Source organism: Balearica regulorum, chromosome 2 (genome assembly GCF_011004875.1).
Source record: "Balearica regulorum gibbericeps isolate bBalReg1 chromosome 2, bBalReg1.pri, whole genome shotgun sequence".
Classification (NCBI taxonomy): domain Eukaryota; kingdom Metazoa; phylum Chordata; class Aves; order Gruiformes; family Gruidae; genus Balearica; species Balearica regulorum.
The window spans coordinates 135,926,791-135,940,903 of record NC_046185.1 but is presented as its reverse complement, the minus strand read 5'-3'; the positions used below and the strand labels follow the sequence as shown (position 1 = coordinate 135,940,903).

At 43.6% G+C, this 14,113-nt stretch overlaps 1 protein-coding gene across 2 annotated transcripts in view; it reads right to left on the bottom strand.

The window, feature by feature from the left end:
* The window catches only part of CRPPA (CDP-L-ribitol pyrophosphorylase A), a 124,033-nt gene extending 117,010 nt beyond the window's left edge, over positions 1-7,023 (bottom strand). For both annotated transcript variants that reach the window (XM_075746074.1, XM_075746075.1), the window contains exon 1: positions 6,521-7,023. In XM_075746074.1, coding sequence (XP_075602189.1) covers positions 6,521-6,993 — 473 coding nt within the window. In that variant the 5' untranslated portion in view covers positions 6,994-7,023. The remainder of the gene's footprint in view (positions 1-6,520) is intronic.
* Positions 7,024-14,113: the final 7,090 nt, after the last annotated feature.

The window sequence follows — 14,113 nt, the reverse complement described above, 5'->3', positions numbered from 1 at the left end:
AGGCTCAAGCTACTGGCTTCTGCAATAACACATGAGAAGGCATTGCCTAGGAACTATCCTTACTCCAAAAGTGAAGTAATCTGTGATAAACACCACTCCCCTATAACTATGTGAAACAACAGAGCATCTTCCACCTTCTGTATGGTGAGGTGTTTTTAATTCATAGAGTCATAGAATGGCCTGGATTGGAAGGGACCTCAGAGATCATCTAGTTCTGAACCCCCTGCCATGGGCAGGGACACCTTCCACCAGACCAGGTTGCCCAAGGCCCCATTCAACCTGGCCTTGAACACTTCCAGGGATGGGGCATCCACAGCTTCTCTGGGCAACCTGTTCCAGTGTCTCACCACCCTCACAGTGAAGAATTTCTTCCTAACATCTAATCTAAATCTACCTTCCTTCAGTTTACATGCCCACTACTGTAAACAGTCGCTCTCCAGCTTTCTTGTAGGCCCCCTTCAGGTACTGGAAGGCTGCTCCCTGAAGCCTTCTCTTCTCTGGGCTGAGTAACCCCAACTCTCTCAGCCTGTAAAAATAAGAACTCCCTGGAAAAAAAGTATTTCAATTAATGTTAAAATAACTATTAAACATTAAATAAATGGAAGTGCTATTAGAATTCTTCAAAAGAAAAATACTTGTCCTTGTTCATTTTATTATTAACAAAGGCAGAAAATACAGCCAAACCAACATATCCTCAGCATTTTTTAAGTATTGAAGTTGTTCAAATGTAAAATCTGAAGTCATATGGTTTCAAGTTTCATTTCAACCCGTCACTCACCACAGGTTCATCAACAGGTTTTCAAATATCTCAAATGAGTCCTGGCATAGTCTTAGATTTAGCCACAAAACTTAGCACCTCTGCATGACCTTCAACTCAGAACTAGGGCACACTAACTGGATTCATCTCAATTCTTCTTTTGAATATTGAGAGTTAGTCATTTAAATAAAGGAAAATTCAAGAAGAGCTATTTCACACTAAAGGAGAATAAGAGCTCTGCACTTCTATTTGCAGAAAGACTATAGCCTTACAGAGTTCCCAGAAGCAGTGGACAGTCTGCATATGCACTAGTGACTGTGGAAGAGCACTGACACTTCCCACTCTGAAGTCAAATGAAACAGATTAGGAGGCAGCTGGGTAGTACACAGCATCTTCTGAGAAGGGAAGAGAATAGAAGTACCGGCCAGCCTATGATAAATCTCTGCACAGGGGGGGTGGAATGGCTCAAGGCCTCCAGTGGTACAATACACCGAAAAGTGACAGGATGCGGTCACAGCTCCACCCTGTGTCTGGATAAACACATTTATAAACTTGAGTATGTCCTCCTTAAACTCATTCTGGACTAATGTTCTATAATTAGGGCTGGGATTTAGAGATGCAACCTATTCATATAAGAGTCTAAAGGTATCCTCTAGACTGATTAGACACAAGAATGGTTAGGTTTTGAAGTCTAACGTGCCATCCAAAACTCGTAAAAAGTATTAATTCAGTAAACTATCCTACACATTCGCACAAATGAGAACTGCGCACCACACAGGTGCTTAGTCTTTTAAAGACCTGCTTATGGAAATGCTGCAAAGTGTGTTAATGAAGTAAAAAGATTTCCGTATATACTCAGTCTTGCAGTAAATGGATTTTTTCTTCTCACTTAATTTGTCACACCCTTTTCTTCAGAAAGATTTCATACTAAAATAATAAGCAGCTCAGAACCTGCTCAAAACCAGTTTAAAAATAGTAACCACCCTTTCCATTTTATAAATGTAATACTAGATCAAGATAACGCAAGTTTCAGAAAGAATCAGCACAAGGCATGAAAAAGATCAGAATACTGTACCCCAATGTACTTTAATAAGCACTAAATACAGAACTCTGGTGCTTCCATGCACCATAGGCTGTACATCTAAAGTGGAAAATCAGGTCTGGTCACATGAAACAAAAATAACAACCTGTCCTGGTTTTGGCAGGAATAGAGTTAATTTTCTTCCTATCAGCTAGGATAGTACTGTGTTTTGGATTTAAGATGAGAATAGTGTTGATAACACACTGATGTTTTAGTTGTTGCCAAGCAGTCAAGGACTTCTCAGCTTCTCATACTGCCCTGCCAACGAGAAGGCAGGGGGCACCCAAGAAGCTAAGAGGGGGCACAGCCAGGACAGCTGACCCAAAATGGCCAAAGGGAAAGTCCATACCATACGATGTCATGCTCCATACATAACTGGGGGTTGGCCAGGAGGCGGCGCAGCTCAGGAACTAGCTGAGCATCAGCTTTGGGTGGTGAGCAATTGTGCTGTGCATCACTTGTTTTGTATATTCTATTATTAATCTTCCTTTTCTGTACTAATAAACTGTCTACCTCAACCCACAGGTCTTAGGGGTTTTTTTCCGTTTTCAATTCTCTCCTCCGTCTCACTGCAGGGGAGCAAGCGAACAGCTGTGTGGTTGTTTTAGCTGCCGGCGGGGTTAAACCACAACACAACCCCAGTTATAATCACTTTACAACTGCCTTAGAAGGACCTCAATATCAGTAGAAGAAAAACAATGAGGCAGAAAAGGACTGTATGTTTGTTTCCCGCAACTGTCCTTCCAGTCATCACCTACAGACAGACTGACCAGCTGCCTAGTAGAAAATAGTATTGCTTCATTAAATTTCAAACAAAAATACATTTATGTCAGCTGAGATAGAACTCAAAGTAAAGGAGATCATTAACTCAGCAACAGATTAACCTATTACATGACTGCACAACACAGACTGCAGAGGAAATGAAATAACCAATGAGTTATGCTCGGAGACTGCATCACCTAAACGGCATGCTCAGTTACAAATGGTTACTGAGGTTTAACCCCCTGTTTGCTCACATATAAACCAGTGCTGAGCCTTATATATGACATAAGGCTTAAAATACTCACAGGTTCCTGCAACTCTTACCCAGACCAGTAACAACCTATTTAACATACAACTGCCAATTTCAGTAGGTTGTATCAGCAAAACAAGGCCAGAACCACGCAGTCACTGCTGAGATGGCTTTAGCAGTGTAAGATATGATCTTTCACCACCACAGAAACTCTTCAGAAGTACAAGACAAATCATTGTATTACTTTTGCTGACCTTATTATTCAAGCACCAAAATGAGAAAAAGAAACATCAAGAACAAAACGCATTTGCAGAATGCAAGTATAACTTCCTTTTGCTCCATAACAGCTTTGTTATGACTTTAGTGATATATTAAAAAAATTAATAATACTTATGCATCATTTACAATACAAAAATGGAAGCAGGAAGCTTTTGAGTCTGAAAAGTTTCACAGGTACATTAAGGAAGTTTTCAGCATCTTATGTACAGAAGTGATCCATTTTTTTTCCTGAAAGAAAATGCTCGTTATTATTCAGACAAGGTAAGAAAGATATCTTCATAAAATTAAAACAATTGGATTGTTTGCTATGATTATTTTTACTTCATATGCAATTTATCATAAACTAATGATAACTGGAAAAAAAGAACTATCACAATAGATACATTTAACAAAACAGTAATTGTGCGACCTGTAGAGCCAGTGAACATGCAACAGCCAATGGGGAAAAATTACTTGGCAAATACACTATACAAGACACTTCCAAAAAGGTGATTCTTTGGAAGCTTCCCCCAGGTGATGTTGTTTTGATATCAAGCCACCAGTTTTAAGAGACTATATTACAGTAAACAAAGCTGCCTGAAACCTTACGGAAAAGTTTTATTCTGCCAGTAAACATATTAACTCTGCTTTCTTCTTTCATAACTTCTCACTGTACTTTCAACAACTGGTGAAATACGAGCACAGTAAGAACAGCAGCAGCTGATTTGTCCCACAATGATTTTAAAATCAGCCTTTACCTTAGTTTGTTTTCCTCTCTATATCTTTAGTAAAATATGTGTGCATGTGTGCTCATAGAGCTGAGATTCTTCCCTATTTCAGAAAAGAAATTACAAAGGTTCTATTTCAAACAAATATACACACAAAAAAATTAAGATGAAGGAAGAACCCTACTAGTTTGTACAGAAGCAAAAAGGAATTCTATTGAATTTGATGCAAAAGCCTTGCATAGTTCAACAAAAGCAGAAACAAATCCAATTGGAAAAACAGACATTTAAGTTCTCTAACATACTTCAATTTTACCCCTAAGGTAGGGCCTGACTTTCCTATCAGCACCACAGTGGTGCTGGTAATAAAAAACAATCATTTCTCCTCACCCTATTTGTTCTCACCTCGTCTTCCTAAGGGCATCATCTTTGATTATTATTGGCAGGCCAACGGACTACATGCTGTCACCCTATGCAACAGAATGCACTGCTTATTCATTCATGCCTGCTCTTGTCTGCTAGTTTTTCCACATCAATATTTAAGATTCTCACTACTTTCAGTTGAGTAGCATAAAAATCTTTTTCTCCTGATTTTTAAAAACCACATGCAAAGCAGCTGCAAACTCTTGGTTTGCTCATGTGTTTCTGTCTATATGTTGCTCCTTTTCTTCGAGATTAACAAAAGCTCAAAAATAGCAGCAGTAGCTGAGATAACTGGAAGTTCAATAGAAGTTATTACAGGTTAATGAGTCAATGATTCATTCAATTACAGCAGGTAAGCAACAGACATCAGAAGACAGAATCAAGCTAAACACAGAAAATCTGCCACTTCTGGGTAATAGATTATGTGACAAACTGCAGTTCCTCAATATTACATTTTTTGCGCATACACTTGCACAAAATAAGAACAGGTACCTCCTCTGCAGTTTCAGTCAGAAGTAAAAGTGTTGAGATGAAAATGAAAGCCATTCCGAGCTTTAGAGTACATCTGTTCCCAACACTCCAATTCAGTACAGAGATAGCAGAAAGCTCTGCCTGTGAGAGCACTGGCACCAGTTATTACACTTCCAAAGTTAAGTGAAAGCACTACGTTGTTACTCTCACAATCAACTTGGGATCACATGCCTGGTTGGAGTGTACAATTAGAATTCAATCTTCTAATTTTTTGCAGCTTTAGGATATAAATATAATACTATTGCTCAAAGAACTGTTATTTTCCCAGAGCTTACTGGCAGCAAAACCAAAATATTTAATTTTTTTTTAAATGAATAATGTTTTATTTTCCTATGAACATCATTTCCTTCCCAAACCTCACTCTGTTCTCTTTTCCAGGTCTCCAATACACTGAGTGAGGACACTATTCTTCTCTGTAGATTCCCATGACATTTTGGCAGAAATTACAGTTGTGACAAGCTTTGGATTGGAGGTTTTGCTTACTGATGTGTTTAGCTTTGTGACTGGCTGCTGTTGAAAATTAAAGAAAACAAGCAATATTTCTTTTATAAAGTTAACAAGTGACCTGAGGGAAGCCTCTCTGGGTGGGAATGGAAAAAGAGTTCCAATTTTGATGTTGTACAAGTTTCCATGAGTTAAGAACTTTGGAAGATGTTGGCAATTCCGTTTCTTTTCACCACCTTCCACTCCTCCCTATTGTCTCTAAAATCTAAAGGTTTATTTTTCTACAAGTTACTGCAAAACATCCAGAATACATCTGACACTCCACTCCTACCTGCAGCGTTTCCAGTGACACTAGATACTAGACTTACATTATGTTAACATTTGACAATAATATATTAACTGTCAGTCACATGCCTAGAACTCAACAGTCTTGTGAAAAGGAAAAACCTGACTGCTAAGATATCCCATTACTTAAATTCTTTGCTCCAACACAAACAAAGAAAAGTTACACATGCAGCCTCACACTATGTGAGGTATGAGCTTCTAGCCTGGCAACTATATCTTAAATAAAGCCAAGAGGGGCATTTAAGCTTCCTGCTGAGGCAGGGCATTCCATCATGGACTACATAGCCGTGAAGGTGTAATGCAGCAATGTAGACTACTGAGTTTGTCTCACTACGAAGACTAGATCTTCTTTCAAGGCCTCTGAACAATATTAAGACCATCTCTGATAGCTATGGCAGAATAGATTATTTTTTTCCCCCCCAAGGCCTCTCCAATAGCCATGGCAGGCATCTAGCTCACCAAACCAGCCGATGGAGCTACAGAAACCCTCGAGCTTTGCTGCTCTCAGCCTCGATGGAAAGCAACGCAGCTTCAAGGCATTGGCAGCGCTGGGGAGAGAGAAGAGCTGCCTGGGATGGCGGTGACAGAGCCGGGCTGGGACAGGGGAGAGCACCCAGCTCTCCCCCGGTACCTCTCCCCAGGTGAGCCTGCCCAGTCACAGCTCGGAGCACCCCAGTCTGCACCAGGCCTACCCGTTCCCAGCCACCCCGTCACTTATTGCACTCGTTGACAGAGCGGGCAGGGAAGGAGATCCCCCCAAAACGCAAAACCAAACCCTCCACGGGGCGGCCGCGTCGGGGGCGCCCAGGGCCTGAGCGAGGGCGGCGGGCGGCTGCCAGCGGCTTTCTGGGGACGGCAAGAGCAGGCGGCCGGGCCTCAAGCGGCGGAGGGGGGGAAGGCCTGCAGGGCGCGGACGGGGAGCCGAGCGGCGCCTGCTTCGTTACCTCTCCATCGCCCGCACCGTGTAGCTGACGAGCGGCCTCCCTTGCACGGCGCAGAACTGCTTGGGGGTGGCGCCACCCAGGCGCTCCCCGCTCCCGCCCGCCGGCAGCACAGCCGCCACCGGCGTAACGGCGGGCCTGGCGTCACGGCTCGCGCTGCTGGGCTCCATCTCCGCGGGGCACCGCGGCTGCTCCGCTCCTCGCGCTCCCCGCCCCCCAGCAGCAGGAACGAGGCCGGGACGGCGCAACCGCCCGCGTGTTTTATTTGCCCGCGACGTCCGCAATCCAAAGAACCCAGCGCCCGCCCGCTCGCCTGCCCCCAGCTGGGACCAGGCCCTACTCCTCGCCCACCCCGCGCTACGCGAGGCCCGCAGAGGCATGCGCCTATAGCCGGGGAGGGGGGGCCCCACCCGCCGGAGGCACCCCGGCACGGAAAGAGGCGGCACACGGTGCCACAAGCGGAGTACAGCAGCCATTGGCCCTTTAAATGCCCGGCGCGCGGGTGATTCCCCACACCGCATGCGCGGCCGGGCCGGGCGCTCCCACCTGCGGCGAGCTGGGGTGGGCGGTGCTGGCCGCGGGGAGCGCGCGCGGCTGAGAGGCCGTTCGGCGCTGCGTCCACGCGGGGCGTGGCGGGGCAGCCTGCTGAGGGGCGGAGGGAGGGCCGCAGGCAGGGGCGGTGGCGTCCCGCTTTGTCCCGCTCTGTCCTCGCTGGGAGGGGAGAGGGGAGGAGCTGTTTCCTTTATGTGGCCCGTCTCGGGCCCCGCTGGTCGGAGTGGGATTTCACTGAGGAAAGGGAAGGCTTCGTGTTCAGAGCCCGGGGGAAGGCGGGGGGAACTGCGGCCCTGCTTCATGCGAGCCCCGGCCGTGAGAGGACTGATTCTCCAGAGGCTGGCTGGGGATACCTGCCAAAATCTGGTGTACGTTGCCCTTAATCCTGGAAGGGACAGGTTGAAATAGCAACAGTCGATTCACGGGAAGAAGCTGGGGTGTTCCAGCTCAGTTTACAGTGTTACTGTAGGCAGTAGCTGAGACAGGTTGATCAGAAAATTCCCGGGGCTGATACCTATTAGGTGGCAGAGGAGGTGCAGTTTGGGGAGGAAGAGGCTTGTTAAGCATGACATCAGGTCACACATTTGTAATCAGCAAAATAGGGGTCAGGTTAATATGTACAGCTTCACTGTACGTCTTAGGCTGTAACTTGAGTGTATTTAAATACTATTGCTCCACTGTCTTCATGTGAAAGTTTTGGACATCTCATTGTAAAGATAGTCTTGCAAATCTGGAAAAAAAACCCTCAAACCCAAACCAAAAAACTGTTACGAGCTTATTGCTGCTTATCAGGGAGCAGTGAGGGCCAGCCACTCCAAAAGGGAGGGGGACCCTGGAGTGCAGTACAGCATCAAGGCAGGTGGGAACAGTAGCCTCACAATAAGGAGCCAGGATGCTAAGCATGAGTCAGGTTCAGGTTTGGGCCCTCAGGGTCAGGCACAGGCCAGTGATCACCCAGCAAGGTCTCAGTGAGGCAGCAGGTCCCAGGACAAGCCAGGAAGCTGAGCCAGTGGGTGCAGGTCAAGGTCAGGAAGGCACTACACCAGATGCAAATGTAGGGGGCCAACGATAGAGATTCTGCTTAAAAGTAGCTCCCAAGGGAAAAGGAGGAAAGGAGGGTCAGGCCCTTTCTTCTAGCTGTCTTCATAACAGCTCTTATTAGTGGAAGAGCTGCCTTTGGACTTGACAAGCTAAACTGCTTAACTCAGCTAACGAAAATTCTTGAAGATGGGTGCACTCAGGGCCCTAACACTGTCCTCTTGGACATTATTTTTAGGAAAAAATCAGTGTCTTATAAACAGGCTGTCCTAAAATGACCAGAGGCTGTAGAGTCTGCAGGATTTTTTTATCTATTCCTTATATCTTTGCAAAGCTAACTTATTTAGAGCTTTTCAGGTTTCTGTTAGTTGTGTTAAGAGGAACCTAAGTAGAACACATATTGAGACTTTTTTGAGGAATATTTCTGATCAAAAAAGCAGCATGGAAGTTTGTTATGTTTCAGCTGGGCTGCTTTGCCAGTGCCAGCTGTGGACTGGGGTAAAATGGTCATATGGGATCACAGGTGCATCATAACTAGGAGTCATACAATAGGAGTGAAGCAATCCCTGCTAGCAAAGGCAGAGTTCACAGATATCCTTGATACCTGCAACAGCAGGATAATCCTGGAAAATTGGACAGTACAGTGGAGAACAAAGGCACTTTACCTGCAGAGGTGTCTTGACAGTTAAGACAGTGAACAGAAATCACATCAGCTCATACCATGCAATGAAACATGAGAGAGACTGATGACAAACAAAACATTTTAAATACTTTAAATTTAAAACATTTCAAAACATATAGATGTGCCTTCTAGATCATGCTGTCTCCAAAAGCTTCTGTAAGGAACAAATGTATTATCATAGGCATTGAAAAATGTATTATCACAGGCATGTAAAAAAGAAGAAAGAATATGAGTTATACAAATTGCTGAAAAACATCTGGAATAGAGACCTTTTTCACCAGTGAAAGCATTAGCTGGGAGTTGAACTGCCTTCCTCCTGACAAGTGTTGGTCTCATTGTCTTAAGGACTGTTCATCATGTGGAATTTTTTTTTAGAAAATCCATTGGCTCAGACATTGCATTTACCTGTTTCTTTTTCCTTTCAGCAGGTCTTACATTTTCTTTTCCTAGAAAGTACATTTCTCTGCACCTAATTCGTGACTGATGACATACATTTGTCTGTTGTCTCTTTTCAGAACTTCCAAGTTTGCCCTGACTCTTCCCCTCTGTGCAGATTGCTGTCTGTTCAGCATCACTTCTTTGTTACCAGATGCCCAAAATGAATTTTTCTTCTTAAGGTAGGCACCTCCAGTGTCCACAATCATCTTGGATCGCATAGGTTACATTAATCTGACTTCTTCTTGCAATAGTTCTATACAAACATGTTCATGGCAGGTTGTTCTGCAACATTCCCACTTTTTCATTTTTTTCAGTGTAACAGTGTGTTGGGTTTGCGTGGCAAGGTTTTGGTAGTGGGGGGGCTACAGGGGTGGCTTCTGTGAGAAGCTGCTAGAAGCTTCCCCTGTGTCTGACAGAGCCAATGCCAGCCGGCTCCAAGATGGACCCGCCGCTGGCCAAGGCCGAGCCAATCAGCACCTCTATGATAACATATTTAAGAAAGAGAAAAACAGAGAGCGCTTTTTGCAGCCAGAGAGAGGAGTGAGAAGATGTAAGAAACTCTGCAGACACCAAGGTCAGTGAAGAAGGAGGGGGAGGAGGTGCTCCAGGCACTGGAGCAGAGATTCCCCTGCAGCCTGTGGTGAAGACCATGGTGAAGCAGGCTGTCCCCCTGCAGCCCATGGAGGGAGGATGAGGGGGTGTAGAGATTCCACCTGCAGCCCGTGGAGGACCCCACGCCGGAGCAGGTGGAGGCACCCAAAGGAGGCTGTGACCCCATGGGAGGCCCACGCTGGAGCAAGCTCCTGGCAGGAGCTGTGGGCCCGTGGAGAGAGGAGCCCACACCAGAGCAGGTTTGCTGGCAGGACTTTGTGACCCCGTGGGGGGACCCACACTGGAGCAGTTTGCTCCTGAAGGTCTGCACCCCATGGAGGAGACCCATGCTGGAGCAGTTCGTGAAGGACTGTAGCCCATGGGAGAGACTCACGTTGGAGAAGGTCGTGAAGGACTGTCTCCTGTGAGAGGGACTCCATGTTGGAGCAGGGGAATGATGTGAGGAGTCCTCCCCCGAGGATGAAGAAGTGGCAGAAACAACGTGTCATCAACTGACCGTAACCCCCATTCCCCGTCCTCCTGTGCCGCTGAGGGGGGGTGGAGATTGAAGCCAGGAGTGAAGTTGAGCCCGGGAAGATGGGAGGGGTGGGGGGAGGTGTTTTAAGAGTTGATTTTATTTCTCATTCCTCTACTCTGTTTTGCTTAGTAATAAATAAGATGAATTCCCTCTCTAAGTTCAGTCTGTTTTGCTCGTGATGATAATTAGAGAATGATCTCTCCCTGTCCTTATCTCGACCCATAAGCTTTTCATTATACCTTTTCTCCCCTGTCTAGAGAAGGAGGGGAGTGATAGAGCGGCTCTGGTGGGCACCTGGCCCCCAGCCAGGGTCAACCCACCACAAACAGACATTCTGAATTCCTGACTCAGGTCTTCATACTTCCATTCATAAAAGGCACAGAGATTAATCTAGTCAACTGCATCTGATTTTCCAGACATTTTTCTTGTTTGCATTATTACAAGGAGCAAAACAAGATCTTTTTAGTTCTGATGGCTCCTCCCACTGTACATTGGTTCTGAGGGGTAGGTAAGTAGGACGTTCCCAAACAGATACACAACCTTCAGAACTATTTTCCTCTTCCTTCTTGACATTATGGTTTTGTACTTCTTCCCTTACTCCAGCAGTCTGTTGTGCCTAGTACCTTCTCTCTTGCCCAGCCAGTGTTTCCCCACTTCATTTCTTTCATGCATATTAATTCTTCTGTGAAGGATAAAAAGGCAAGAGAGATTGAGGAAAGTGGACCACATGTCAAAAGTGGTTCCGTTCTTCCTCTGAAGCCCATTTTCCTTATTATGTTAGGTGGATGAGGCTTGATCTGTCCAGAAGTAGTAATATTTGATAAAAACTGTGATGGATGCAGACATCAGTGTCATCAAATACGTTGTATATTTATGGTGAGATTGGATGATCCAGCCAGATACCACTTTGAAGCTGCTTTTGGCTGCATTTGAATGTCAGATGCTTCAGAAGTTTTCATGCTTTCCACAGTCCCTATGGACTATCAAAATATTCTTGTCTTGTGTTGATAGTGCCTGTTAGTTCTTCAAGAAGCCCTTCAGTACAGATTCTTGGGGTCTTGGTTAGACGGCGCTTCTTACTGCTGTTTCTCCTTTTATTTTCTGTTTTCTTAGACAATGATGACGAAGGGAGAGCATATTTAACATCATTATCAATTTATGTTGTGTCTTAACATGAGTTAAGAAAATTGGGATTTTCGGTTTTACGTCTTTTTAATATTCATTTGATAGTAGCAGGCCATGAAACACAGTGGCATTTTGTGAATACATAATTTGCTTTAGTTCCATTCCACTTTGCATTTTTTATTGAATCAATCTAATAATTTGGTTACTATGTATGTATGTGCATGCTCATATATAAACTTTTGAAGTGGGGTCAAAAGTAAATTCACACATATTGGGAAAACAATTTTACATGGTTTTTAATTGGATCAAGAGGGCCAGAGGCAACATTTTTGCCTCAAAGCAAATAAAGAGCAGGCTAATCCATCATTTCTGTGCAGGGGTATAACATCTGAAACCACAGGAGGAGCTTGCAATTATGCAGTAAATATGCCAATCATAAGATTGAAAAGTGTTGTTTTTTCTTTTTTATTGAAGAAAGAAGATATGTACAAATTGGAATCAAATTACAGAAGTGAAATTCACCTGAAAATTTAACTACTGGAGAAAAAAAAAATCATCTGTTTTTATGACTGAAGCTCATATAGCATAAGTTATTGGAGTGGTAGAAATAATACTGAAAGGGTTTAGTGAAAAATTATTAAAAGAGTAAAATTTCTTTGATTAAAAATTGCAATTGAGTCTTCTGTAGGTGTGGTATAAATTAACTGAGAAATCGTCTGTCCCTTTTTCAAAGTAATTTCTAAGCTTTTGAAGAATTTTGGTTTTAATGCAGGCAAAATAAGATTAATTTACCTTTTCTTGACCAGCAGCATGGTTCACTATTGTGTGTTTTAAAGAGAAATGCATGCAGTCAAGGAACATTTGGCAAATTAAAGTGAATTATAAAGGTAAAATTACAAAAAAATACAGTACTTCCTACTATGGACGTGCAAGATCTAGAAAAGACAATGTAAAGCTAAAAATATCTGAGAGCCATTCTTGCAGCCAGAATGGTATCTGCAGCATTCTGAGCAGTGATACAGGCTTTTAGCCAGAATGTTGTGTTTGCAGGACTGTATTTCACTAATTTTATCCAGACATATAAGTTATTACTTCAGTGGTGGCAAAGCTTAAAATGAATATCCAGAGCTGTAAGTGAGCAAGTGGAATGTCAGTTCTCTTTAGAGAGTTTTTCTGTTCAAGCAGGATAAGTGGCTTTCTTAAAGTCACCAATAACTGTCTCTAATTGTTGAAGTCACTGTTTACAGAGACAGACATAGGCTCTTTGCATATCTAAAGAGATTAGAAAGTCCCCAAGAAGACAGTGTATCAGGTTTTATCTTGCATGTGTATTGCTATTTGTAGCAGTTTACACGTGTCATGGTTCTGCCCCAGCTGGCAGCTAAGCTGCCCGCAGCCGCTCAGTCAGTTCCCCCCACAGTGGGATGGGGGAGATGACTGAAAGGGTTAAAGTGAGGAAACTTGTGGATTGAGATAAAGACAGTTTAATAAGTAAAGCAAAAGCCGTGGACGCAGGCAAAGCAAGACAAGGAATTCATTCACCACTTCCTATTGGCAGGCAGGTGTTTAGCCATCTCCAAGAAAGCAGGGCTTCATCATGTGTAATGGTTACTTGGGAAGACAAACGCCATCACTCCAAATGTCCCCCCCACTTCTTTCTTCTTCCCCCAGCTTTATATGCTGAGCATGATGTCATATGGTATGGAATATGCCTTTGGTCAGTTGGGGTTAGCTGGCTCGGCTGTGTCCCCTCCTAACTTCTTGTGCACCCCCAGCCTACTTGCTGGTGGGGTGGTGTGAGAAGCAGAAGAGGCCTTGGCTCTGTGTAAGCACTGCTCAGCTGTAATGAACACATCTCTATATTATCAGCACTGTTTTCAGCACAAATCCAAAATGCAGCCCTATACTAGCTATTATGAAGAAAATTAACTCTATCCCAGCCAAAACCAGCACAACACAAAATCTCAGTCTTAGGCTTCATCATTATTTCTACGTCTAATATGAGAAGAAAAAAAAAAGACATAGACTAAACATTTTGTTTCCAGATATTTTATTTCAGTTCTTGATTGATTACTAGAAAAAAATAATTATGTGAGTTTTCTTTTATGCTTTTCACAATCTTTTACTAATTGCCTGTGACTGAGACCTAATCGATCCTTCACATAGTCCTTTTGGACTGACTTACATCTTTGCTGTTCCAGTCTTTGTTGCACAGCAGCTGCCTCAGAGTATTTGCTCTGTGGTCTCAGAGTATTTGCTTTGTGGTGACAGTGGTTCCCAAGTCAATATCATGTCACAGTGAAGATATAGCTTGAGGCAGTATAATAGATAGTGGAATGCTGGAAAAGGCAAAACTGTTTTCCCTCGGAATCATAATTAACACCTTTGGGGAAATCTTATCTTACTTCATAATAGCATATTTTTATGTTTGTATTTTTACAAATATGATCGCAAAGGGTTATTTCTTGCTTTGAGATTCTTTGATGAAAGATGCTATAGATGTGTGGAATACTTACATAAAGTGTGCTATTGATTTGATCCTATTGCTATGTGGAACTGAGATCAAACCAGCATGTATTTAGCAAGGGAGTTATGCACATGCATAACTTAAATGATGTAAATAGTTGACTAC